Raw genomic sequence first — 26,144 nt, forward strand, 5'->3', positions numbered from 1 at the left:
CATTTCATGTTGTTAATCTATTTATTTTTTATTTATATTTCTCTACTGCAGAGAGAACTTAACCTGTGTTTTCTGGGAAATCCCAATTATGTATGCATTTATTGAAGCTTTTAAAACTACATTTCAATCCCCTTTCCTCTGATTAAGATGTTCCTTGTTTAATGGCACCAGTAATTCTATCATAAATTCCATACCCCACCACCTTTTCTATAAAAGCTAAAGCCCATAGAACATCTTGTCTTTATTTGTAGCATGTGTAAGGATGACTGTTTCTAAGCAGACCTCTCATTTCAGCCGCCTGGATAAAGGTCTGGCCATGCTGGTCAGAGAACGGAAGACGGACTTGATTATCATTGAAGGCATGGGTCGTGCCATCCACACGAATTATTACGCGGCTTTGAAGTGTGAGAGCCTCAAGCTTGCTGTTATCAAAAACTCCTGGCTTGCCGATCGTCTCGGAGGGAAAATCTTCAGTGTCATTTTTAAGTATGAAGTGCCATGTAAATGATACGGATCCGGTCAACGGGGTGAACAGGAGCAGCAGAATGGACTTGCACTAGTTTTACTTTAACTGTAAAGAATGTATTTTTATTACAACAGGGAAAAGAGGTCACAGGAAATTCCATATTTATATTGTGCTTTTGTGACTTAAAGCAACAATATGATTCACTCTATAGTATACACACTCAAATATATATATGTATATCTCACTCATTGTTTATTTTGGTAAGTGTTTATTTTAATGCTGCAGTATTTGTGATGAAGAGACTTTATTTTTTTGTTCTGTGAGACATTCATATAGAAATATATTTAAATGTCAATGAAACCTTTTTTTATACATCTCTGCCTACTCTGCCAGCAATGCCATGGCACATACCAAATAGTTTTTAAAGTGCTAAGTGAGTCTGACATTGTATTTTTCCATGTCAGCTTTTAAACTTACCCAACCTGTTTCATGCTCTTTGCAGTTAATTTGGGCGAAGGACTGATCCACCTCCTGTTCTAACCACCGTTGCTTAAGCTGTATTTAAAATAGAACTGTCATGATGTGAGAGCACATAGCCGATAACTGAACAGCACTACAGCAGTTTGAAGAACTCATAAATCTTGCTGCTTCCACTGGTGTTCTTGTTACCACTGAGGGGTGGCAAGCTGCACTTATGCTAAATTATAGGCAGCTATCAGAAGTTTAGTCTACATTATGCTCCAGGTGACTCTGTAATGCTTTATTCAGGAACACCCAGCTACTTCCCTGTCACAGGCATGTTAGTGTCTGCTTTCTTCAGTTATTTAATGCTGGAGCTGATGTGAATTTGTCTCTTTGTTCACGCAGCACAGTTGAAAAAACATTTCCAAGTAAGTGAATTTGCTCCCTCCCACCCCATCAGCTGTGCAGTACAAAAATGCAGTCATTTAACCATGAATTTACAAACCAGCATGCCTATGCATCAGTCATTCCACTTCTGAAAAGAAAACCAGCTTAATTAGGAAACTGTTAAATAAGCAATTGAAATGACTTCCCCATGAAGTTCAACGATTGACAGCAAGAGAATAATGTAAAATACCCATTACTCACCTGCCCTTGCCTAGTGAATTTGTAGTTTCTTTAATTGACTGATAACCAAATTTCATGCTGGTGGATTTTAATTATGTTATTCCTAAATACTTCACAATCAGGTTAACTAAGACAAATTAGGAGACATTTTCTGATGGGAAACAGACATTTCTTAAATCTAGTTCCTTAATTGCATCATCCCCTTTCTTGGATTTTAGGCCACTGCAGAGAATGCAGTAAAGTCCTGCATTTTGGGGGATTATGCAACAGTACTGTCCTTTCTGATTCAGAAATTACCTTCACAGCGACCATCACCTGCCTAGAAGAGGGGAAGAGTAGTCTATAACTAAAATATTTAAGAAGCAGTTGTTTGCGATTAGAACAGACAGATGAGAGCTTTAATTTTCGAGATTGTTCCTCATACTGTAATTAGTAAACAGAGGCATCATGTTAACCTAGCCCAAGTCCCTTACTCCTATAGGCATTCATGCACTTACATGGTAAACTTCTAAACTAAATATAGATGTGATTCCCCCATCTTAGCCTTCCTTAATTTTAACACTTGCACTCCATCCTTCATCATTTTAAATTCCTCCCAGCTGCTGTTTTCTTTTGAATCCAGCTCCACCACCAATCCAGAAGTGCTGTGTGTTTGTGAGTAGGAAACTAACACTAGACTTGCAGAAAAATACCTTTCTACAATGATGTAGTTCCTATGAAATACATAGGGCCGAACCCTAATACATGCCCATTCTTTAACATGTTTTTTAAGCATTAGCCCTTCCTGAAGTCTCCTGGCTTTGTCTTGCATTTTCTTTTATACGTAGACGAGTGCACATTTCTTCTGTGAAAATGGAGCAACAAGACTTCTGAAAAACAGAAGGGGAAAACAAGGGGGTGAGTTCTGCATCATAAAATCCGCCTTTAAAACATGTGCTGCCCATCCATTGGAATGGATGGAGAACAAGAACACCACGGTGCACGTTCAGATACCAGTGCAGTTTTACTTACATGTGGTTTCCTGCTTGTCAAATGACTTGAAAATAGCCATACTTGAGAATAAACTTGTTATTGATGATTTACTGTCCTCTGTACACACTCAGAGTGTTGGAATGCAGTTTGGCTGCATTACAGTAAATATTTCTACTTAATATTTTAGGCTTCATTTTATTATTTTTATACTGTTTTGGCTGCCTATCTATCACACAGCCCAAGCTACAAGGGTGTAAATAGTGAATACTTGGCACGTCTCCTCGATCCCATTACATTCCTTTCCTTAGATAAAGCAAGATCATGATGGTAAGAAAGCTGGTGTTCTGCCCAGCAGTGCGGCATGGTACCTAACCGTCCGTGCAAAACAGCAGGGACCCAAGGAGGGAGGACAGGAGATGATGACCATCACCTACCTTGACATGTTCAGCAGCGTGTCTGCTCTTATTCGACAGCTCCACCACAGCTGCAATCACTCCCAGTGCAAGGCCAATCGCAAGAGTAAGGAAGAGTCCACCGAGGGCTTGGGGCTGCAGAGGACTCCATCTCTCTCGGCTTTTGTGAAGGCAGCTGCTCTCCCACCACTTGTTACGCAAGTAGTCAAGGTCACCCGATTCGCGCAGTTTGAGGACCGCAATGGAGAGCTTCTTGGTCCACGGGGATGCTAGCAGCAGTAGAATGAAAAAGAGTATAAGACAGAACTTAAAGCAGCCTGCTGCTACACTACCAAGCAGGATTAGCTGGGTGCTGATTCCCAACTATCAAATGGTCATTCTGCAGAATGCCACAGACTAAGCTGAGTGCTTTTTTAGATAGCAATGATTCCTGTTGTATCCACTTGCAGAATAGTAACAGAGTGAACGTTCTTTGATAAATACAAGCAGTCAAGCTCACAAGATAACACATTTGTTTAGGAGCTCTGCATCATTCCTGGGGCCAAGGCTTAAAAACAAAAACTAAGTAAATAAATAAAGGAACCAATGTTACTGAGTTTCAGGACTTAGCTGTGCCAGGCTGTTTGCTCTCTGTCTGCTATATCAAACCCGTGAAATCCATGTGGAGAAGTGGGACAGAAGTGGTGCACTGTGACTAACCCTGGGCTGTGGCAATGCCAAATCCTCTGGCTCCGATAACTTCAGGGGCTCTGATCAAATTACAGTGCCTGGCAGCAGCAAGGTCTTGCGAGATTGATTCACCAATGAAGGCATAGTTCGAGTCCATCACACGTTGAACAGCTTCCTGGTAGGTTTTGACTAAAACATGGTCTCGTCTCTTGTCCATATATTCATAGATCATCTGATGGATGGGATTCTTGGAGTTCTGCAGCCCAAAAAAGCAAGTGTTAGACTGAAGAGTAAAACAAATGTGCAACACTTCTGGATAAATATGCAGAGATTGTGAAACAATTTGGAGAACAAGAGCACATAAATTGTTCCCCTTTTGGGCCCTCTCTATAATGAAAATTGGCATCAGGCTGGCATAGATTTCCTCTCAAATGTTACAGGGATATAAGCATTAATTATTTCCCACCACCACCCCTTAAAAATAACTTTTACAGGCATCCCGGCCCCAGCTCAGCAGCCTTAAGTGTGTGTGTGCGCCATCAGATTCTCTGCACCTTGAAGAAGTAGAAGGTGGAGGAGCCGTCCAACGTCCCAAACTCGAGCTTTCTTTGCTTCACGAGATCTTCAAAGGTCTGGATTGGGAGCTGCTCGCTGCCAGAGCTCAGCAGCGCGGTGAAGTTGGCGATGTAGGCAGCCAGCAGGGCTATGGTGAAGAGCCACCAGATGGCGGCAATGACCCGCACAGAAAGCGCTTTGGGCCGAGGGGTGACACCTGCGCGACCAGAGGAGCCGATAAAAAGCAAGGGAGGTGATATAGAGTGAGAGAGACAGCTCGAGTTAAAGCCGGCACAAGACTTCTTTTTAAATAAAGGCCAAACTGCAAAACTTGCCCTGCAGCTACCTAGGAAATGCACAGGCCTGAAAAGCCCTCGGTGGCTGAACAGCACCAACACCGCACGCTGCGCAGAGAGCTGAAGCAGCATTAGTGGCCAGAGGCAATAGAAAGGCTCCACTCTAAAGCATCAGTGCAAAGGTTAGCTTGACTTTCCCCAGAACAAGCTTTTTCCCCAGAAAGAGCAGTCCTCAGCTGTAGCCAGCCACCTGTACAACTCCAACAAGTCTCAAACCCCAGCTGAGAGTTTGAGTAGCACCGAGTGTCTTTCCCCTCAGCAGCACCCAGCCATCCAGCACCCAGTATTACAGACAGATGAGGGCTGGATAAGCAAGCAGCTTACAAAAATATTCTGCTCCCGGAGCTCCTCTGCCGCAGTGCTCCCAGCTCACCTTGCAGCGCGAGCGCTCCCGCTCCAAACCAGAGGCTGTTTAAGAAGGTGAAGTGATTCTCTTCGTTCTTGGGCTCATTCCATTCGCAGGGGCTCAGCCTGTGGGGAAATGATGAGATAAAACCAGACAGTCAGGAAAAAAACAACCCCGCAGCATGACACGTAGCAGTGCAGCTAGCCCAGAAATGCCCTTTCCTTCCATGGTAGGTCCTTCTTCACTTGTGGTCCTGTTTAATTAGCATAGAGAAAAGTGTTCCTGCTCAGTGCCTCAAGTATTTCACAACAGTAAAGGCTCAGGAGGCTCCTCTTACACGTTTGCCAGGTCCCTTCTTCTTGAACCACTGCATCTAGTCTCCCTGGCACACCTAAGAGGCAACACTGGCTCTGTTCTTTAGTGTAAGAAGGCGGCTGCTCCTTGGAAGGAATGCTTATCTAGAAAAGACTGCATAAAACTTCAAAAGCAGCACCAGAGCTTCTGTTCAAGACTGCAGCTGTGAGAGCCTTCGTGCAGCCTAATCAAGGAAGGGAGGAGAAAGTTGAATCTCCTCGGAAGAGGAGGGAGGGGAAGAATTCCTCCCACCAAAGTCAGTTCGGGACTGAGTGCATAAAAACACCAAGAGAGAACTGCATGTAGGAATGTGGTCACAGTAAAAAACAACTTGGAAAAAAGAGACAAAGAAAAGGTGAAGTATAAACACACAGGCCTTTAGCAACCCGTGTACTTTCTTTAAAACTGAGATCCCCTCACAGCTGGGAAAGCAGTCGACTTTTGAGCAAAACCCATGAAACGTGTTTATACCTGGCAACAAGAAAGAGGCAGAAGCACGTCAGAACATAAGCAAATAGGAGACCAGTCCAGGTCTCCTTACTGAAAGGAGCCAGGAAGTGGAAGAAAGACATCTCCTGCGACATGGTGTCCTTTCGAAGCAAGATTCCAATCCCAGTCTGCAGGAATGGCGTGGTGAAGGAGACCACCTCTTCCCTGGCTGATGTGACTGTCAGGGGAGCCACTGCAATGTCTGCTTCCTATAAGATGAAAAAAAATATGATCAACTCTCCAACCTACCTGATGATTTCTGTCACTCAAATGGAACACTTCCCAGGCTGTGGGCTTAGACCGAGCTCCAGAGGACAGCTTTGCATTTTGCATTGTTCATAGTGGGGGGCAGGCTGGTGTCTGGGGCCTCTGGTTTCCTACCATCCGAACAAGCTGAGGCTGTGCACCATGAACCACAGCGGTTTTGCTTACAAAAAGCAGAAGGCATGTTCCTTTCTTTTTCTGGCTGCAGCACCTATGTGGCTGACAGGACGCGTTACTGAGTACAGAGGAGCAAAGAGGGTTTGATTCAAGTGTTCCCAACAGTTGGCAGAATGCTGGCTGGAGGGAGTGGTACACCATGGATAAAAGCAGGTTCTAGCACCTCTTTGGATAGTCTGCGGGGTTACATTTCAGAAGAGACAGGTTTGGCCTAGAGCTTAAGTACAAGGTAACTTTTCCTTAAAGTCTTTGTTTCATTACAGAGCTATGATGTCTGTGCAGCCTCTCAGATTACAAAGGCACTGGGCAGTCTCTGAAACAAGACAAGCACTGCACCAGGAGTGCCTTGTAACGATGATTTCTGCTATCGCCATTGTCTCCTTGTTTTGTAGTGCCCATATCTGTAGGACAAAACCAACTACAAGTCTTTCTGTTCATCAGTTCTACACAACAGGCAAAGTAACTCCAAGTTGCTCAGTCCCCAAGGAAATTCTAATGAAGAGCTGTGCCAGCCCAGCCCTTTGGCCTCTTTCCCGTTAGAGCTGCAGTGTTCGCAAGCATACGATGAAAATTACCTGTCTCAAAATCTCTCCAATCATCCCTGTCCAGTTCCCATTGGAAGAGACGGCGCCGTACTTCCCATCTCCCACCACCTTCACCTTGTAGCTGAAGTGAAGCATTGAAGCAAGAGCTTTCAGCAGGTCAATGCAGTATCCCTCCAGCTCTGCCCTTCTCACCATGACGTAGGGATCTTCCTGCACAGAGAGGGAAATGCACACAATTACATGCCACCACAGTCTGCAGCATGCAATTGACTATGAATTAACCCTTTTTGCCCCCCCAAAAAAACCCTCCACAAAAACCTCTGCCCACATTATTGGGAGGACATTTCCAGTCCTGAAAGGTATTAGGTATCTGAGGTATCCTCTAGTAAAAGAATGCAGCTCCAGGAAGGGCAGCCGCATTTTGCAAGGCACATGTACTACATAAACAAGTGATACCCTCTTCACGGTCTAAACACCCAAATGCATTTCCTTTGGCCCATCAGCTGAGAGTTATGTGCTGGTGCCTGACAGCAGAACCAGAAAATCTGCTGGTGTTGCTTCTTCTGAATGATGCTGATTGTGGCAATGAATCTTCTTCCTTCCCCCCTCATCCCCCCCTTTTTTTTTTAATAGCATGTTTTTAATTCGGGCAATTGTGTGATATGTATAATATATATAATAATGACATAATTCCAGCTACCTTCCAGCCACTGTAAGCATCACGTTACTGCCTTACCAGGATTGTTGTGACAGTCAAAGTTGGAAGATTCTCTTCTGGTCCCCTCAAGTCAGTGTCCTGCAAATATAAGTGAAGAATTAATTGGATTTCTCAGAGCTGGCCCCGCTTAGCTAGGCTTTACACTAGTGTGAGTTAAAGCAGCTAGAAATCCACCCCCCCCCGAGCTGCAGCAGGTCACCTCACCACTACTCTACCTCCTTCAGGAATCGCTGTTCCGTGACAGTAATTAACAAATCACAAGTGTTTTGCTTTATTGCATGTTATCAGCATACTTTGTGCAAATAAATCACTTTAGATGCTGTCACAATTCTTCAGATACACGGTGCCTACGGTCTTCCGAAATAGAGATCAATTTATTTTGCTGACAAAACAGCTAGCAGCCAATTAAGGCCTCATTAGAGAGCAATTGCAGGAGACAGAACAGTAGGAAACCTGAGCTGTTGAGGAGAGGAAACAAATCCACTTCTGCATGGACACACTGAATTCACGAGCGCATCTCCCAAAGTTACACAACTCGAGGTGCTTTCTGATCAGTGCACCTTCAGAAGAGCTCAAGATTTTGCCAGGAAAACCGCCTTCCCCTCAGAGGAGAAAAGCCTTGCACACTATCACGTCTATTTCTGGATTTAAAATCCTTTCTCACAAACAACTTCACTGATAGCTCCGCACCAGTGAACTGAACGTACCTTACTGGCAGCATCATCACTCCTCATCGCTCCTGAAAAACAACAAAATCAGCTCCTTGCAGCATTTATATTTTACAGTTCCTTAAGAGTGAAGTTTCATGAACTCATTTCACATTGCACTTACGCAGAACGACCACCCTTATTAGCTCAGGAGCTCACAGGCAGCTGACTCGCACCAATTTTGCCGAGTTTTTCCTCTTTCGCAGCACAGTATTGGTGGGAAGCAAACAGAAGCAGAAAGGTACGCAGCCAGACTCAGGCTTCGGAGGATTCCGATTGTAACTTTATTGTTATGGTTTTCACAGGCTGAAGGATGGATTTCTCAAAACTGCCCTCCTAACAAGCTGAAAAGCCAGCAGTCCTGCTACTTCACACAGCTAAGATTCCCCCCTAATTCCTGCACAACCCTGCCTGTAACCCTAAGGAAAAGCAGAAGCTCCTCAGCATTGCATTCCAAGGCACTGAGGTTTCTAATTCTTCCCTTCCCCTATTAATGAGAGGTTCTTCTTGCCAAAGCAGCCAAAGCAGACTGTCTTGCAACCACAGGGGTAGAAACCCTTCTCCACCGCATCCTCTTGCATCCCCCCTCCCTGAATCAGAAGCACTCTGACTCTTTCTTTCCTGTGAAAATTCAAACCTCCACCAGGATCAGGACCAAAACCAGGAACCAACAGGGACAGCACAAGAGAAGGATCTGGAAGCCTGCCTCGTTTTACCTCTTCTCTGCACCCCACGAAGTGAGGGAAGTGAATACAGCTGAGAGTTTAAACGTGATGAGAGGCAGTTCCCGTGCAGGGAACACCACCCTGCCTGTTGCCAGATCTGCCGTTGACCTATTTTATGTTACTTCTTCTTGTGCCTCTGTTTCCTGTTTGTAAAACAAAGGCACCGATACTTCCCTATTGGGTAAAAATCCACCTGTAGAAGTGTTGTTAACGGGGTTAATCGAGCTTCTGGCCCTGCTCTCTGCTCTTTTAATAAATCCTGTTAAATTATTTGATCCACAGCCTCCTTTCTCACAGCACTCAGAAGAACACTGTAATAATTGCGATGCAGAATTAAAACCACAGCCACTACATAGCTTATTAATTGCCCAGGATGTTTTTCTGGAATGTGCACATTGCTCCTTGCAATCAAAGAATACACAGTACAAAGGCCAAAAATCCCTCAAGAGAAAACAAAAAATGGAGGGTGTTCTTGCTCTTCCAAGCAAAAGCTGTGAGTTTTTCATTAAATATAACAACATATTCATTCATTATGTATTATTCATTCTCTGGTTTTGCATTTTCTTGCCTTGTGCTGAACTCCACATTATTGTTAAAACAAAAACTGCTTTTTCCCTCTCCACTACAGTTCTCCACGGGAGCTGGAAATCTTCACAAAGGAGTTCTCTTGTCTCCCTTCAGAAACTCATTAGAGCCAGTAAAAGCCATTTGAGGCTCCTTTTTGAAGACCTGCTAGGGTTTCTTGGAAGAAAACAGCCTGTACTGAGGGCTTCAGCTCCCCCACAGCGGCACTGGATGCAGCTGTTCAAAGCCCCATTGTAAGGGCTCCTGAAAGGCCCGTAAGTAATCGAGTCGCAGTGCTAACTCAAAGTTCATGGCAGTGACACTTCTCAGCAGCCAGGTCCTCGTTATGAGGATCTACAAAAACAGAACACAAATAAAAGGGACTCATCCCTCCAAATCTTGTCCCCTAAAGGCTTGAAACTACTGCCCTGAAGGCAGGAAGCTACCGCGGCTGCACAAATCAGCCTTGCCCTTACGCCTCCTATTCTGAGCATGAACAGCCTTCTGAAGGGAGATGGCTGCCTGACTTCACGAGAAAAGGCTTGGAACACTGCTCAGAACTGCCTCACCCTGATTTCATACCCTGTCCTCCCTGTCTAGGCTAATACTCATGCCGTGGTGTCCTGCGCCCACATTCCCCTTTTTGCAGCTAGATTAAGATACAGGCTTGATCTAGCACTAGTTGTCAAAGAACGAGAGAATTAACAGACTGTGAAGAACAAAATCAGATTTGGATGCAGCCAGTGTTGTTGGCCAAATATTCTCACCTGCGTGGCTTGGTTCTCTCAGGAGCAGCACGGTTGTAAGCACACAGAACACAAAGTGAAGTCCTTTGTCCATTGGAGAAGAAATAGTCACTGTCTAGAGGAAATTCCTGCTCGAGATGAAAGACAAGTAGTTAAGGCTGGTGTTATGGGTCCTCAAAGCTGAGCTAAATCAGTTTGTCTTGGATTGTCTGCATCTCATTTGGAAGAGTCCCAGTTGTTTTTCATTTCAAACGCTGCAACAAAATTTCTGCATGACTTGAAATAATTGTGCATGTGTCATGGCAAAACAGCAACAGAATTATGAAGGACAGACAATGCCACGTTATACTCCATCTCAAGCTTCTGCTGTACTTTGGACTGTTTGTAATCACAGTGCCAACCAAGCGTCAGGATACCATTACCGCAGGAACTACAGAAGACACTGAAAAAGCGCCCCCCAAAAAAACACCATTTAGCAGACTTTGCAGGTGAAAAAGGTGCTAGAGTGTGGTATTACCTGCTTCTGACTGATGTGCTCAGAGAGAAAGGTTGCTTCAGTTAATTTTACCTCATCAACTTTTAAGGATTTTTCCCCAAACCTGCACACCTGTGAAAACTCTTGACGTTACAAAGGCTCAGTGGTTTTCCTCATTCATTCTCTCGACATTTTTCACCTTCATACCCAGAATAAGAAGTGAATAAAACTTACACAGAGGATTACTTGTGTTAAATTTAAATGCTGTCTCTTTTTGTTATCGTTAAAAATACTTCAAAATGGGATGAGTGCTAAAGGATCAAAGGAGAGGGCTGACATTCAAGTTATGGAGCAACCGAAATTTTCTGAGAGTAATTATAGAGTACAGACAAAACGCTAGATACTCTTAGCTGTTGGGAGGGCAGCACATGGACAGCCAAATCAGCCACCAAGGCACAGAAAGGAGAAAGCAGCAGAGATCTTCTGGTTGAGCCACTGAGGAATCGTTTTGTTCTTTTTCTCTGGTAGATTCAACCTCTAAGTTTTTGCTATTTTTCCTTGCAATTGGGTATACACTATAAAGTGATCTTTACTTCAGGCAGCCTCCTTCAATAAAGGAAAAAAAAAACTTACTGAGAGCTGATAAGAAAAATGAAAGAGTTGTTAACACACTGGCTAAAAGAACAAACAGTCTAAATATGTGCAAAAAAAGAAGGCATTTTTGCAAAGGCAAATACATTTCCTTTAATCTAGTACTGGAATGATTTAAGAATAAACAGAATCAGTTACAGAGAGAATAACGTTAGCACAGAGGGCTTCAGCACCTCCCAGCCTGTGATGAGTTCTTTAGCTACTGCTTAAACTAAACACTGCAGCATCCACTCACCACAGCCACCTGGCGAGGTACTATCTCAAGTTTTACAGCAAATCAAACTAAGGATTTAAGATGCTACTTAGCTAGAAGCAGCTCTCACTCCTCAGAAGCTTTTCAGCCTTTCTAGAACTAAACAAAAAAGAGACACCACTACTCCTCTGCCGTCCTTCTGCATGCAGCGCTGGAGGAAGGCATTACCAGCATGGAAAAGCTGGGCAGCCACCAGCTCGGAAGGAGACAGCCTGCTGCAGGCAGGCTGGAACAAGCAGAGCAGCGAGTGAAGGCAGCATCTCACTTACAGCAACTCCTTCAGCCTCTCCCAGCTTGGCTTGGCTGGCCGGGCACCAGCAGGAGCACCGATGAGCAGCAGGCACCCTGGGACTGCTGGAGCGGGCGGCATGGCAGCGCTGGGCTGTTATAAGCCCTGAGGGAGGAGCCGGGGGGGCTCCTGCAGGATGCCCACTGCCAGCTGGCACCGCAGGCTCCAGGGGCACCTGGGGCTGGGGAAAGAGGAGGAGGATGTTTGGAAGCAGTTTAGTCCAGCGGCTCGATGCCACATCAAGAGTCAGAAAAGCTGACTGCTACTACTTGGCCCTGTAAAAGCCTTCTTTCTACTGAACCGTGTCCTTTCGGCTGTGCCCATCTCCCCTGTCTATTGGTCCTACAGGCTTAAAGCTTTTTTTACCCTGAGTGTCTCAGATCTTTTACCCAGAGTGTCTCAGCTGCGGGACTCGGGTATAACACCAAAACCCTCTCCGACCTGTTCCGTGTTTTTCCTCCCAATGCCCAGAGCACTGAAGCTTCAAGGTAAACCATATGCTCTGGCTTGCACACAACCATTTAAGACACAGGCAAAGAAGTGAAATTCCTGTTCCCTTCACCCTTCCAGTTACTAGTTGCACATCAGACATGAGCTACAGGACAGCCCTGCCAAGCGGCTGCTTCTACTGGGCCAGGTCATTTATAAATACACACACCAAGGCACTGCAATTACAAAGGAGGGCTTTCACAGGGATTCAGAAGAGAGTAAATTATTACAACCCATCCTGCAGGGGAGTTGGAACATGTCCACACTTGAGTAAGAAACAAAAAATTATTTCCCACTTGACTTTAATCACTGTCCAAGATGGAAAATGCTCCAGCTGCTTGTGCCTTCTTCCCCAAGCTTCTCCTAGACATGCCACTAAGCAAATCAATCATTAAACATCACCACAGCTTGTCTTCTGCCAAGGAAAACCACTTACCTTTCACTAAAAAGTGCTTACAGTAATGCATTTGGTGATGTCTGCCTTAACGGAGTGAAAGGGCTTGACTCCCAGCTGGCTGCAATTAAGGGGAGCTCACTTCTAATGCACGTTAGGCACCAGCTGGTGCAAATCATCCTCACAACATGGCAAGATGCTCACATGGGTTATAAACAGTAACTACGTGCTCTCTATTCAGCCAAACCAAAAGAATCCTGTAAGATCCATTCACCTTAGATGCTTTGTAGATGCTTTGGGCTGCTTACAGCTGCATGGCCAGGTACTGCCTTTGGTAGCCAGCACGTCGTTTGTTTTTCACTTTCCTGTGTGATAGCTTCACCCTAGAGATTCTGGCAAAGGGCTGCATGCGGAGGGAGGTGAGCAAAAAGCAGATAAGCTGAGGTTCCCAGCTGCTTCTCATGAATATTTTTCTAGGCTTTAGTAAGACGCACATTAAGGTATGTGATTTGTCACAGCTGGCAGCTAATGAGGGCTAAGCCACTAATAAGCTCTACTCCAAGCAGCTGAAAGCATCTCAGCTCTGACAAAATGAGTTTTTAAAGACACAAACAAACATTCAGCATCAGTGTTCTTAAATGCTAAGATGGAGAAATACGGACCATAAATTGCAAGGCCAACCACATACTGTTTGTCATTTGGCAACTTAGGACTCCTCATCTTACACTGTAATGAGCTGAAAAACACGGCAGGAAGCTGAGACCTCACAGGATGAGCTCTGGACAAGGGAAGATACTTGCTGTTACTCTACAAACCAGCAGAAAAAGATATAAAATGAGCTTTCTCTAGACAGTTATGATGGTTACTTTTACTCACCAAACACGTTTATGACAACTAAATAACTTGGCATTAAAAACCTGGGTTCATAATGCAAACCTCACTGAGTTCTTACCTGCAGCTTTGGATGAGATACAGCCCCACAAGTGTTTGCACACGTTAGTAGAACCTCCCTACCAGCCATAATGCCTTTTTCTCCTCTGTATCCTTTCAGCAGTTTGACTTTGACTATTTGAGCAACAGGAAAAAATATTAAGAACAGAGTTGCTAAAAACAATTTTGCTTGAGGCTGTGGAGTTTTCATTTACTTGGTATGGGGTGGAGCAGGGCAACAAGAAAAATCCACCCCAAATCCTAAAAGATCTGCAGACTTAAAAATCTGATGGTGATACCAGCATCAGCATGAATCTTTCCATTTGTAAACAAAATGCAACAAAAATATAAAATAAATTTAAATTATCACTGTGCTAATTATTCTTCAGAGCAAAATGACACCTTTAAACATCTCAGTAGCTTTTTGCTCAGTTACTGACCTTCATGAAGAATACAGTTTTCACCTGCTTTTCTGAATTCCTTCACGCCTGCAGCCAGGCTGTGGTTGTTGCATGACATCCTGAAGGGAGAACAAATACCAGTGGCTGTGCAGCATTTGCAAGTGCTTCTGGTCTCGGATGAATTCTTGACCCTGCTGTACCAAGGTGTGTGACTGTAGTAAATATTTGCAGCTACTACATGGCAAGCAGTGATTACTGCAAAGTAAGTGCTGGCATGCACAGCCCGCTGTGGTTTCAGGCTGGACCTATGCTGAATCTACCTGCAGCTCCATGAGGGAACTGGAGAATCTGCTTTTCCATCTTGATCATCATATGAATGGTGCAGAAGACTGTCAAGAGAATAAGAGCAGAGAGGCAGTCCTAAAAGGAAAATTGGTGCCGCTAAGAACCTTGACTCCAGACTCCCTCCGCTGTTGCTGAATCTCTTATCGCTTTCCTTACCTTTTTAGACAATGCCCTGCCTGCTGAGCAGATCTGAGAGTGTTCCCTCTTCCCTGAAGAAGAGATGAAGAGCAAAACTGCATGGTAAACTCCTGCGGTGTAGGTGCCATGAAATAAATTCCACTCAGACGAATAAATGGATACATCATTAATGGTCTTATGTAGTGCAACAAACAACTTGTCAAGGCAGTTACTATGAATTTACAGGCAGGACAAAATTCACATGTGCCCTAGTAAGTTCAATCCAAGCACTGCTTTTTAAAAATGTGAACAAAGATGTTTCGAATTGCTGCATGATGCTGCCTTCTGTGAGGTGCATTAATTTAACAAGTATTGCTTAATCGATAAAAAGGTTTAAAAAAAAATTGTGAAACTTGGTCTTTGAAAAGACACAAATAGGCTTTTTAAATGTTAACTTTCTAAAGCTGTCAATTTGCATGTACTTTTTTGCTTTAAAGATAAAAAAGCAGCAACTCCCTGCAGCTCTTCAGCTCAAAACTGAAGTATTATAGGCTGACTTTCCGTCTCGAGAATGTTAATGAAATTCGCTTTGTGTTAAGATACAATGCAAGACTAATCTTGGCAGATCACACATTCTGCTGTTGATTTACCTTTTTTTCTTCAGAGGCTGCAAAGATATTGTAGGGTTACTTCAGTGCATGTTCCAAAGCTTTGTTACACAAACCTCAAGGGCCTCTCCTCCAAATTATGAAGACAAGCAATGAAGATCAGAGCCAGGATGGAAGGCTGAGGGAGCATGTTTAGACAAAGCACACTGAAGATCATTTAAAAAGATTTAATCAGAGAATTTAACCCCTCCCAGCCCCCACCTCCATATCAAGATGAAATCATTACCTACAGCTAGCCTCACATTTTGATATCTCAGAGTTGAAATGCTCGTAACCGAATGATGCTAAAATCAGAACCAAGAACTCCTTTCTAGCCTTGCAACCCACAAGTAAACCCATGACCTTTCCAGGAGAGAACATGAACTAAGTAATGCACATTTTTGCTGTGTACTTTGCTGGGATAGGAAAAGAAGAGATTTTTGAATGAGATCAGCAAAGAGAAAACTTTTGCTGCGGTATTTTCAGTCAGACTTGAACAACCTCAGTAATGAAACAAGCTTACGTGGAAAACCTTAGAGTTTATCTTTGTATTGTTCTATACAACATCGCCTGCTTTGGCTGTGACAGAATAGATCAGGTCCTTGGATTGTCTGTTTGACTACCAGTCACGAGTCTTCCCAGAATTTTCATCTACACAGCCATTAGTGGCTGCCAGACGCTGCTCCCACACAAGCCACATGCTGTGTGTCCCACAGCAGAACGCCACTGTACCAGGTGCTTTGCTGGACCTGAGAAAATTTTAGCAGGACCTGAAATGGTTACCGCTCTGAAAAAGAGTAAAATTCAGTGTCATCCACTATGGTATTTTTAAAGCAAAGCAAATAGAATTAACCGTGTTTGCACACCACAAATTCTGGACAGCATTAAAAAAAAAAAAAAAAAAAAAAAAGCATTATGTTACAGCTAAATAGTCAACAGCTGGAAGATTAAATATGTTTATTTTAGTAGTATAAGGTGGTTTTACAAACAATTTTTTAGGTTTTGCAATATACACAGAAGAATCATTACAAACAAAAGCAAAATATCTTCTCAATAATAGGGACTCTCTGCAGCCTGAAAATAAAATTAAATCTCTGTTTCTCTTTAAAATGCATCTCAGTAAACATTCTTCTCCATCACTGATAAAATGTACATCTATAATAAATGACTTCTGGGGGGAGGGAGTGGGAAGGAAGGGGAAGGTTAGAACAGGCAGACATACCCAAAAAATAAAACGTAAAAAAAAAAAAAAAAAAAAAAAAGGAGGAAAAATGATTATTCTCTTCAGCTTGCTAAATAACTCTAAATATGTTCATCTAAAAAAATTAAATATATCTTTTTTAAAACATATCATTGAAAATTTTGCATGGCAGTGCAATACAGAAGTAGTAAAATTCATCCAAAAAGTGCTATGTACAGCAGCATTGTTAAAATACCATAAAGAAGGAATGGTTCTGTTTTCAAGGAAAGATTAGTGTGCTTTTTAGCCATTTCTGAATTAGCGTCAGAAGATATTTCCTGTCTGTTTTTTTCTAATTCCCTCCTCTTTCTTGTCTCGTTCCCAAAGATTATGCTTTGAGACAAGGAACAGTCACAGTTCAGTTTGTGTGTGCATGTGTACATACATAGGCAGACGTACATACCTACATACACAGATGTATATAGATATAAACAAGGTTGATTAAAAAAAAAAGCATTGCTTTGGAACATGGTGAGAATTCTTCAAAGAGCGAGGCAGTATGGATTTTCACTGAAATAAACAAGTCCACGTTGGAAGATAGACTTTATCTACTACATTAATAAGGAAACAACTTCACTGCAAGTTTGACCATTTCCCAGATGCCTCAAACTCTTCAAAGAAGCAGAACAAGGTACAGGATTTTAAATCCAGCCTCCTTGCATGGATCCCTAACTCAAAAGAGCAACATTTACCTTAGCAGTCATTGACATCACGTTGAAGTTTAGCTGTTACACGAAGCAATTACTGAAATTAGCACGGAACGTGAGTTTTGCACAGAGCAAACTGTAAGTGCCAAGCAGTGCTCACACACAAAGGAGGCCAGATTTGAGGCTGGAGAAAGTGTAATACAAAAGCGAGGTCAGGTCACGAAGACTGTAAAAATATAAGTCTCTGATTAAATTCAGTTGTTCTAATTCCACAGACTGATGACAAATTTAGCACTCAGTTATTCTTTTGGAGTCATGGCCTAAAGTACCTTTACCATCAAGGGAGGGCCAGGAAGCACTACGGATATTTTGTGCCTCTCAGGTCCCTGTTTTGTTTTGACAGAAATGTAAACATCACCTTACTCAGTGCTCACCAGAATTACAGTTTCAGCATAAAGAAGACTTCTGTGTCAGCATTATAATCAATTTGGTTCTTAGGCTGGGTTGTAAACACGGTAGGAGAAGCTATATCCATACAAACTGCTTTTGCGACGCTGCAGGCTCCCTCTGGATTCCCCCTCTCCTCAATGGGGCTCCCACCCAGCTGGCTGAGGCTTTGCAGCCGCTGCCTCTCCTGAGCTTGCTTGGCCCTGTTGGCAATGTACCGCACCCTGCTCTGGCTGCGAGAGGAGGACCTGCGCAGGAGTCCCAGGCTCTCCCCTTCCTCTTCAGATTCAGTTGGATCAAGACTGATGGGGGAAGTGATATCATTTTCCTGCTGAAAGGCCGTCAGCTTCTTTAGCTGCTCAGTCAGTTCATCCTGGGATTTGACAGAGGACCTCAGGCCTGAAGAGCGGCGCTGCTCCCGCATCGATCGAGTGACAAAACTCCTGCTGATGCTACGGTATTTGCTTTCGAAAGTGCACACGATATCATCCGAGGTAAGGTCTCCAAGACTCTTGGATTTTGCCTGGTTGTTCCCAACTTTATCCTGGGCTTTGGATTTGTTAGAAGATTGCCTGAGACTTTCGATGTACAGCCTGCTCCAGGTATGCCTCCTAGGAATGGATGAGAACTCATCTTGAGGACTCCTGGCAAGAGGACGGGGGCAGAGCTCATCCGCTGGCAGCTGGTCAGACCTCAGGTTAGGATTGGATTTGCTCTTGCTCACCATTGGCATTTCGTTACCTGATGTTGTAGCAGACCGTGGGCGCATACCCCTTCTAGCTGCAAGGGGCTCAAAATTCTCGTGACGGATGCCAAGATCTGGGAGGCTTTTGCGAGCTAGATTGGGTAGAGAGAGATCTATCACAGTGTCATTGGAGGACATGCTGGAAGAGGAAGACATGCTGTCACGATGACTGCTGCAATCTAGCTTGCTCCAGATCCGGTCGTTAACTGTGGCGTCAAAGTATACTTCTGCTGCTGGAGATAGGCTACTCGGGTTTTTTATTAAAGCTGAGGAGTCCGACATCTTCATCCCCTCACTCTTTGACTTCCTTATTAACGTGTAAGAGCTCGTCTGAGAAGGTAGAGCCTGTGCAGCCTGGGCTTTCTGGAAAACATCTGGAGGCAAAGTTGTCTGTGTGCCGTTAATCACACTGTTTTGCCGAAGGACAGCCGCTGCACCAAGTTTTTGCCCTTTTAATTCAATGGTGTTTTTCAAGTCTGTTAATACCTGAACTGTCTGGTCATTTTGCTTCTGGCAGTTTTCTACAGGTTGGTCAGTAGCCTTACCTGCTGCCACTACCGGCCAGGCTTTTTGAGGATGCACTGCCAAACTAGGCTGATCTTTGACTTCATGGCATGCCTGTGTCCAACCATTTTCTTCTTTGAGAGATCCTGCCATGCTTGTCCTCTCATCTTCTTGGACGGATATACTTGTGTCAGCTGCTCTCGTGGCTGCTTGCACATGGTTTTCCGCAGCCAGATTTGGTCTTTGCTCTCTAGAGACAAGAACTTCTTGAGGCTGGTTGGGTGGGCCGCTTCCTTTGGACTGAGACTCAGTGGAATGATCAGACACAGACCCTTCTTCAGAATCACTGTAAGTAACGGGCAGGGGGAAGAAGAGGCTGGCATGATGGTTTTCATTGGCAACAACAGGCTCTTCAGTGATAGTTTCTAGGCTGCATAAAGAAGTGACTGACCTCTGCATTGAGAAATGGCAGACATCTAATTGGAGACATGAAAGAGAGGAAAAAGAAACAAGAAAAACATGGTTAATTAGCCATTATGAATGCCAGTTTAGCTGCAGATCTATTCTTTATGTGGTATCCTTTTGTATTTAAGGTAGCAGTTGCATATAGTAATAATGATTTTTTTAAAATAAATTAAGATATCAAATGCCTAGCTAAAGGCAGCAAAAAATTCTATTTATTCAATTTGAGCTGCCCCAAAAGCCTGTTGCTTTTGTATAAACTAAGTCCATGCATGCTAGCAACATACTATTTTTTGTTGTCTTATTCAAAGCATAACTGTACCCATCCATTTCTTTTTGCCCTTGTATCCCATCTTAGAATCCAACTTTTCATCCTCCACCATCCAGCACCAGCATTACTCTTTTCTTCTTCCCAGCACTCAAACACGACAGTACCCCCGATCATAACCAAACCTTATATAATAATCAGAACTTCGTTGCCCAACCAATAGATGTGATTCCAATTATCGACTACTCAAAAGAGAAGCAACATAGGACTTCTGAAGGGGATTAGCAGTAAAACGATCTGTGTATGTACAATGCAACGTGGTCAATACGCCTTTTAAAACCAAGCCAAACCAACCAACCAAAAACTTGAAACAGTGACTTGGTTTTCCTAAAAGTTTGCAGTTTCTTTTTCACACACAGAAGCATGCTTTGTGAACACCAGAACAACAGCACAACCCTGAAGACTCACTACATCCACCAATTACCTGAAAAAACCCCTCTCCACCTGCAGTGTTTCTACCCTGTATCCCACAAACCAAGCAATCATGCCAAAAAGACTGCTCCCACACCTCCAACCCACAACGCGAACATGCGGCAAGAACTAGCGATGCACCGAGGCAGACGACAACCTCAGGAGTGTTGGAGCAGATAATTTTAAGGCAGGAAGCAAATAAAAACCGGGAGTACAGGCAACAAGGTGCTTGAATCAGTGACACTCGGTTGACAGTTACCTTTAACTTGCTTGTCCTTTCAGTTCTTAACTAGACAGGGAGAGTGTGCATGTAGAATAATGGGACAGAACAGAGGAAAAATCCAGTTAATGTAGGGAAGGCAGGTGCACATAACAGGATAAATTAGTGCTGAGGGAGGGAAGGGAAACAAACAAATATTCACACATTATTGTAGGATCCTAAGAATTTCTGACCAACCAGAGCACTCCATGTATCCATAAATGGACAGATTTAAGTCCACTTATTTTGCTATAGAAAAAAAAGCGATTTTTGCTACCGTTGAAAAATTTAGTAACATAATATGAGTTTGTTCCCACCTGCCACATAGAATTTGATATAAAGTGTACATTTAAGCTGGATGCAAATAAAATGGCCAAGAGATGTCTGTCATTACTGGAGCTTGCACGGCGTAAGTGCAGCACAAAGCCGTACACTGAAATGAGACAAAATGGAGACCTCACAGAAGAGACGCACATTTACAGCATGATCCTAAGTCAGACGAGGCATAAATATAATGACACAGGCTTCCCAGGAACTAACAGCCCATGTTCACTTTGAGTAAGACCAGGCTGGAGGACCCCAGCGTGAGCCCAAAAGCTTTATGGCCTAACCAGAATCAGACTTGATGACTATTAAAAAAAAGTAAGTACCCAAAAGAGCTTTGTCTTCTCTTTTCCAGCTCGTATTCACTCAGGTAAAACTCCCCCCTCCACTGAAAGTAATGACAAAGCTTCCACAGGCAGCACTGCTTCAGGACCAAACACTTGTGCATTTGCTTGTTCGTTTGGCCACCTGCTTGCCAAACCCCAGAGCAGAAAACCCTGTGGAGCAATGCACTCCACCAGCCTGGGGAAAGGAAGCTTGCACCAAACCCGCTTCCCAGTGCTACAGACAAAATAATCTGCATGGCCAGGAAATGCCAAGAGCATACTAGGTCTTGTCTTTTCAGCACCAGTTTTTCCAAGCGACAAGAAGCTGAACAAGAGATGGCGGCTGACCAGCCGGTACTTCATTAGTCGGGAGTCTTAAAAGGGATGAAGGCACCTTGACTGTTGAAGGCATACACGTACATAAGCATCCACCATTCACAACGTGGCCACATTTGGGGGACCTGCAGGAGTCCAGAGCTGGTCAGACTGATAAGCTCCCCATCTCCCCACCCAGGTTTGGTCACCTACAAAGACTAAGGCACACTTACGAGGTGAAACGCTGGAAACTGTAATGCTGTTGCCATAAAGGGGACAGACGAGACTATACTTTCCTGCCTCACCCTTGTGGCACTTCCCATCAGCAGAATGTGAATTATGAAATGCAGCCGTGTTAGGCTGCTGTTAGTGGTTTCCTTGGTGCCTTGGCCCAGGGCACTAAAGGAGCGGGCGGATGGGGAACGCACGCTGTTTGTGCAACAGTCAGCGTCCAGGCCAAGTGACTATTGCACAATTATAAAGGTTTGCTGATTCCATGCGTGAGAAGTCAGATGGATTTAATCAAATTTCAAGCGTATCACAGTATTTGTTTAGTAACTTAGGGGGCTAGCAGGGGAGCTGGCACTGACAATGGGAAGCGGTTCCATATGTCACGCTACTCAGAGCTTATGAAAAGCCCAACGCCAATAATTTAGGCATAGGAAGGGTTCTGCTGTTTTGGATTAATTTCAAGTGACAGGAATTGGCAAACTTCTTCCTTCCCCCTGTTGCCCTGGTATTTTCCTAAAACCTCAAAGCACATACTGGGAAAAATTAAAAAAGAAAAAAAAAAATAGAAATTTGATCACAGAAACAGAATATTTTAGATTTCTGTATGGGCTTCTTTGAAAGCCTCACTACAGACAGACAGGAATGTATTACTAAAGAGGGATTATGTCTTGAGAAGCACCGAAGTCACTTAAGGGTTCCTGAAAACATAACCTTCAATGCCCAAATTCCTTCGACAACTAAGTGGAAGGAATCTGAAGAGACACTGCTGCAGTCACAGGCAAAAGCTGTATTTCTTTATTTCCTTTTCACAGTTGTGTTAAAAGCAGGAAATTTTGTCTAAACCTCTTCCTTTCCTTCCCCTCCCTGCCAAATCAGGGGGGAAAAAAAAAGCCAGATTCCTTATTAAAATATATACCTCAGGAACCTCTGTTCCTATTTTCCATTTTCACAAGCATACAGTTCATTTGTAAAGATACAGCCACACGATCCCAGTGAGCACATGCGTATCCCTGGCTTGAAACAACTCTAAAATAAAATGCTGTAGCTTAAGCAGCCTTCCTTTAAATGATTTTACTTTGCAATTGGGAACCATTAACAGTCCACATGGCTTGGCTGATGTCAAGTGACATCAGGTCACGTACCTTGCTTGCTTTATATTATGTAACGGTGTCCCTCGGGTCACAGCCAAATCACACAAACAACATTTAGCACATCTAAGTGTCTGCATACTGAAAATTTATATGTGTAGGGCCAGAACGGTCAAGTGTGATCTCTTGAATAACCCAGACCAGAAGATTCCATCCACTGATCCCTGAGCTGATGTCAGTAACTTACACACGAAACTGCAAGTTTTCTGAGGAAGGGACTGCTTTGTTGTTAGAGGAGTGCACACTAAACAGCAGCTCTGCTGTGGTTATTGCTCAATAAAGCACAAACACTGGTAGTGGACATAATGCTTGTTAATACGGTTTTCCAATATTCAATCTCTACTTAATGCTCTGGTTTGGATCTTAAAATTTACTTAGTATCATACCACATTCGCTAAAAAATAAAAACAAAACACAAAATAACAAGGAAACAAAAAAACCTTGAACAAGCAACCCAAACATTCATGGACTATGGACAGTTTTTACTACTGCAGATGGTCAGCTAGGTGTGGGAAGGACTAATCTAAACCAGACACATCTACAAAAAAAAAAGTAAAATAGAAATATTTATGCGATTTCTTTCTTGTCATTGCAAAAAAATAAAGAAAAAGCGCTCTTGATAGCAAAACAACATAGAGCAGGTTCTAAGACGCTACGTAGCAGCTGAGACAATGATGTGATCTAAGGTGGAGAAAGGTGAAGAAAATCTAGTCTTACCAGTAAAGAATATAGGGGATTTACTTCGAATTTCCTCCAATTTTTGAACGAACAAGGCATTCATTTCCCTCTGTAGGGTGCCCACTTGCCTTCGAGAAGTTTCAGACCAGTGCTTGGGGAATTCTGGGCTTCCAAGGCTTTCTAGACTGCTGGAGTTGGAGGATATAGAGCCATTGCTGGCTGGAACCAAGTTGACAGTGCTTCCATACTTGCCACCTGATTGGCACTGCCACCGCTGCCGGGAATGAGCCTTTATTCCGTGGCATTTAGATTCAACACTTTTCTTCCCTGGGGTCACAAAAGACTGGGTGCTCCTTGTTAGGTCATCGGCATTTCCAGGGCTGCTGCAAGACTGCAAATCTGTCTGCGGTCTGGGCTGGCCTTTACCACCCCAGTCTTTTAGCTCTAACCTCTCTTCTCCAGTTATACTGCTATACTGCTCATGGCGGAGCGTATCTTTAGCGAGAGGCCTGGTAGGATGGTCGCTCCACTTGCTTTCTAGATCTGGGCTTTCTTTGGACCCAATCATGCATTTCATGCAATTGGTGGCCACTCCAATCCTACCAGAGCTGTTGATGGCGCAGCGTGCAAAGACGCTTTGCTTCTCGCTCTGGTGCTCCTGAAGCCGGACCCTGCTAGACCTCTGTATGGGTTCACTGAAAGCAGCACCCCCTCGAGCACAACCGTGGCTTTTGGCTTTACGAGAACTATTGCCCTTACCTTTCAACCCTTTGCCATGTACCTCCCCACTGGCACCATCTCTGGGAGCTGGTGACAGAGGAGCACTTTCTGGCTCTTGCTCAAAGCGAGGCTGTGAGGCAGCTTCTGCTTCACGGTCTTCGCTGGCCCCTTCAGAGCTGTTGTCTTTTGTGTCAAAAGCGATTTCGGGAAAGCCCTTCTTCTTCTTCTGGCTTTTGGTGGGGGCACTTGCTGTCCGTCTCAAGATGTGGCTGCTAAAGGAGTGTTTGCGGTGGAGCTGCCCAGCAGCATGACTGTCCAGAGAGGCCTGCTTTGGATTTCTGAGAAACAGGCCCTTTAGGCCTAGAGCTTGTTTGACCTGGAAAATTAAGAAAAAGAAAATCTTACTAGGAAGTGCAAGTCTCCTCCTTTGGGCGCAGGAGCTCAGGTTCAACGATCAAATCACACAGACTCATGCACTACACACACACATGCACATGGAGTCCTCTGCCATATGCCTACCATCAGCATGAGAACGTAGCCGAAAATAGGACAAGAATTAAAAATGGAAGAGATCAGTAGCACCGGTTTTGCAAAATTTCACATCTTTTTTGGTGAACCGTGTTTACATAAATTTGTCCAACCAGCCTTATCTCTGTACTTGCCATAATTTTCTTACTAGCTTATAGCTACTTACAACAAAAACACAATCACAAAACATTGGAGAAAAAGTGAAAAAGGAAATACTTCAGTGTATAAGGGTCTGGTTCTGAAAGCTGGAGAGCTTCTCGGTGGATGTGGAAAGCAACAAAACTCAGGTAGGTATTCCTAATGCCACACAACTCAGACTCTAAGATTAAAGTTGAAGGGTTTCCTTTCAAGCAATACAGCTTTCTGGTTTTGTTGTTGTTTTGTTTCTAAACACAAAGCTCAATAAAAAAATGTGATTTTGTAGACTTAAAAATGTTAGGATAGGGCCAATTAGAACTGCCAAAGAATTAATTGGAAACACAGAGCTGAATTTCCCAACTTGTGAAGGACACAATACTTGTGCAGAACTGTACATTAGATCCTGCCAAATCCAATTTTTCTTCTCTCTTATACTGGAGATAGCAACTAGCACTCATACTTTAGACAAGGACTTTGTAGCATGCAACCAAGGTCCGAGCAGGAACAGAAAGAATGCTCTGAATAAATGACAGGAGAAAGCACAAAAATAAAACTAAAAAAGGAAAGAAAAACCCACAGTACACAGACACACAAAACAGGCTGTAGAATGGCAGCAATTTAAAAAAAGATATTTTAAAATCATTTCAATTTTAATTTTCATGCAACATCGGGTGGTTACAGAATTTAAATGATAGAGACCTTTTAGGGTAAAGAATGGTCGTGACTTAATACAGATAATAACAAATTGGATGTTCAAATGGAGCTTTACATTCTTTAGAAGCTGTCAGGAAATGAACAGTGGACATAAAAGTATCGTATTTTGGCTTTCAGCATAAACGAGATTGACACTGCACTTGCATCAAGCACTACCATGAGCAGCAGTTACGTGTGACAACTATGTGTGTGGCACAGGATCTTCAAAGAGTTCTCTTTTTTTCTCCTGTGTGATTACATTTGATCATTTCCTACCACACAACACATCCAAAGACACTCATGTATGTTTTCATCACTGAAGAAACACATTATAAACAAAGGAAGTTAGTCGGGTTGGTAAGAGAATACTTCCCACACTTCGGCTCTTATTTAAGCATTGAATATATATAACCACTAACTGTTAGGGATCTCCCACCTGCATCCGGCTGATTTACATTTCAGTGAAACTGAAAGAGTCTCAGCATTCCTGTAAACATTCCAGGTGTACTTGCCAACTTTTAAAGCTGATGTATGATAAAGGGTAGATTGGGTTTGCTCTGTGCAGAGAGCCCCATACATAAAAATCAGTCAAAGGGAAAGCATTTCCCTTCTAATCTTCTCCTCCTTTGTTCCCTTCATTTCCCAGCTAGATCAGACTCTTTAGTATCAGTAGTTCTCTTCCTCAAGCATAAACAGTGAACAAAAATACAGCACACAAGCATTGTAAGAAACCCATGGTAGATGTGATCGGCATCAGCGCTTGTTGGCACCTGCTGTCCGTGCAACTCCGTTACCCCGTGATGTCCCTGTAGTGGGTTTATGTGACAAGGTTTTGGTAGCAGGGGGCCATAGGG

General features: G+C 43.6%; 3 protein-coding genes and 2 long non-coding RNA genes across 13 annotated transcripts in view; 2 read left to right on the top strand and 3 right to left on the bottom strand.

Annotated features, from left to right (window-relative positions):
- Nucleotides 1-1,340, top strand: part of PANK4 (pantothenate kinase 4 (inactive)) — a 22,855-nt gene extending 21,515 nt beyond the window's left edge. The window contains exon 19 of the mRNA XM_035344434.1: nucleotides 295-1,340. Coding sequence (XP_035200325.1) covers nucleotides 295-508 — 214 coding nt within the window. The 3' untranslated portion in view covers nucleotides 509-1,340. The remainder of the gene's footprint in view (nucleotides 1-294) is intronic.
- On the bottom strand, nucleotides 450-11,951 carry LOC118177058 (probable glutamate receptor). 4 transcript variants are annotated; one of them, XM_035344438.1, is made up of 12 exons: nucleotides 11,804-11,951; nucleotides 10,177-10,283; nucleotides 8,121-8,152; nucleotides 7,432-7,491; nucleotides 6,726-6,905; nucleotides 5,692-5,918; nucleotides 4,894-4,991; nucleotides 4,164-4,381; nucleotides 3,640-3,865; nucleotides 2,962-3,209; nucleotides 2,304-2,424; nucleotides 450-571 (listed from the first exon to the last, which is right to left on the bottom strand). In XM_035344438.1, the coding sequence occupies exons 2-11, from the start codon at nucleotides 10,247-10,249 to the stop codon at nucleotides 2,323-2,325; spliced, it is 1,464 nt and encodes a 487-aa protein (XP_035200329.1). In that variant the 5' UTR covers nucleotides 10,250-10,283; nucleotides 11,804-11,951; the 3' UTR covers nucleotides 450-571; nucleotides 2,304-2,322. The 4 variants fall into 4 exon arrangements, with proteins under 4 accessions (XP_035200329.1, XP_035200326.1, XP_035200327.1 ...); XM_035344435.1 differs by lacking the exon at nucleotides 450-571 and having other exon boundaries at nucleotides 1,538-2,424; nucleotides 11,804-11,950; XM_035344436.1 differs by lacking the exons at nucleotides 450-571; nucleotides 11,804-11,951 and adding an exon at nucleotides 11,659-11,793 and having other exon boundaries at nucleotides 1,538-2,424.
- LOC118177070 overlaps nucleotides 6,900-26,144 on the top strand; it is a 23,875-nt gene continuing 4,630 nt past the window's right edge. The window contains exons 1-2 of the long non-coding RNA XR_004755669.1: nucleotides 6,900-7,054; nucleotides 15,175-15,179. This is a non-coding gene — a long non-coding RNA (uncharacterized LOC118177070). The remainder of the gene's footprint in view (nucleotides 7,055-15,174; nucleotides 15,180-26,144) is intronic.
- The window catches only part of PLCH2 (phospholipase C eta 2), an 84,116-nt gene continuing 74,060 nt past the window's right edge, over nucleotides 16,089-26,144 (bottom strand). For 3 of the 6 annotated variants that reach the window (XM_035344425.1, XM_035344427.1, XM_035344426.1), the window contains exons 21-22: nucleotides 23,971-24,307; nucleotides 16,089-19,205 (exon numbers count right to left, since the gene is read on the bottom strand). In XM_035344425.1, the coding sequence (XP_035200316.1) occupies nucleotides 17,473-19,205; nucleotides 23,971-24,307 (2,070 nt within the window). In that variant the 3' untranslated portion in view covers nucleotides 16,089-17,472. Of the gene's footprint in view, nucleotides 19,206-20,189; nucleotides 20,220-23,970; nucleotides 24,308-26,144 lie in introns of all 6 variants that reach the window. The other 3 variants (XM_035344424.1, XM_035344423.1, XM_035344428.1) reach the window with 2 other exon arrangements.
- LOC118177071 overlaps nucleotides 25,215-26,144 on the bottom strand; it is a 3,408-nt gene continuing 2,478 nt past the window's right edge. The window contains exon 2 of the long non-coding RNA XR_004755670.1: nucleotides 25,215-26,096. This is a non-coding gene — a long non-coding RNA (uncharacterized LOC118177071). The remainder of the gene's footprint in view (nucleotides 26,097-26,144) is intronic.

Source organism: Oxyura jamaicensis, chromosome 21 (assembly GCF_011077185.1).
Source record: "Oxyura jamaicensis isolate SHBP4307 breed ruddy duck chromosome 21, BPBGC_Ojam_1.0, whole genome shotgun sequence".
Taxonomy (NCBI): Eukaryota; Metazoa; Chordata; class Aves; order Anseriformes; family Anatidae; genus Oxyura; species Oxyura jamaicensis.

Coding starts and splice junctions, on each gene's coding strand:
- LOC118177058 (XM_035344438.1), bottom strand. CDS start 10,249: ATGGACAAAGGACTTCACTTTGTGTTCTGTGTGCTTACAACCGTGCTG. Junction 3,866..4,163: donor CCACCTTCTACTTCTTCAAG/GTGCAGAGAATC, acceptor TTTGGGCTGCAG/AACTCCAAGAATCCCATCCA. Junction 3,210..3,639: donor TGGCATTGCCACAGCCCAGG/GTTAGTCACAGT, acceptor TACTGCTGCTAG/CATCCCCGTGGACCAAGAAG.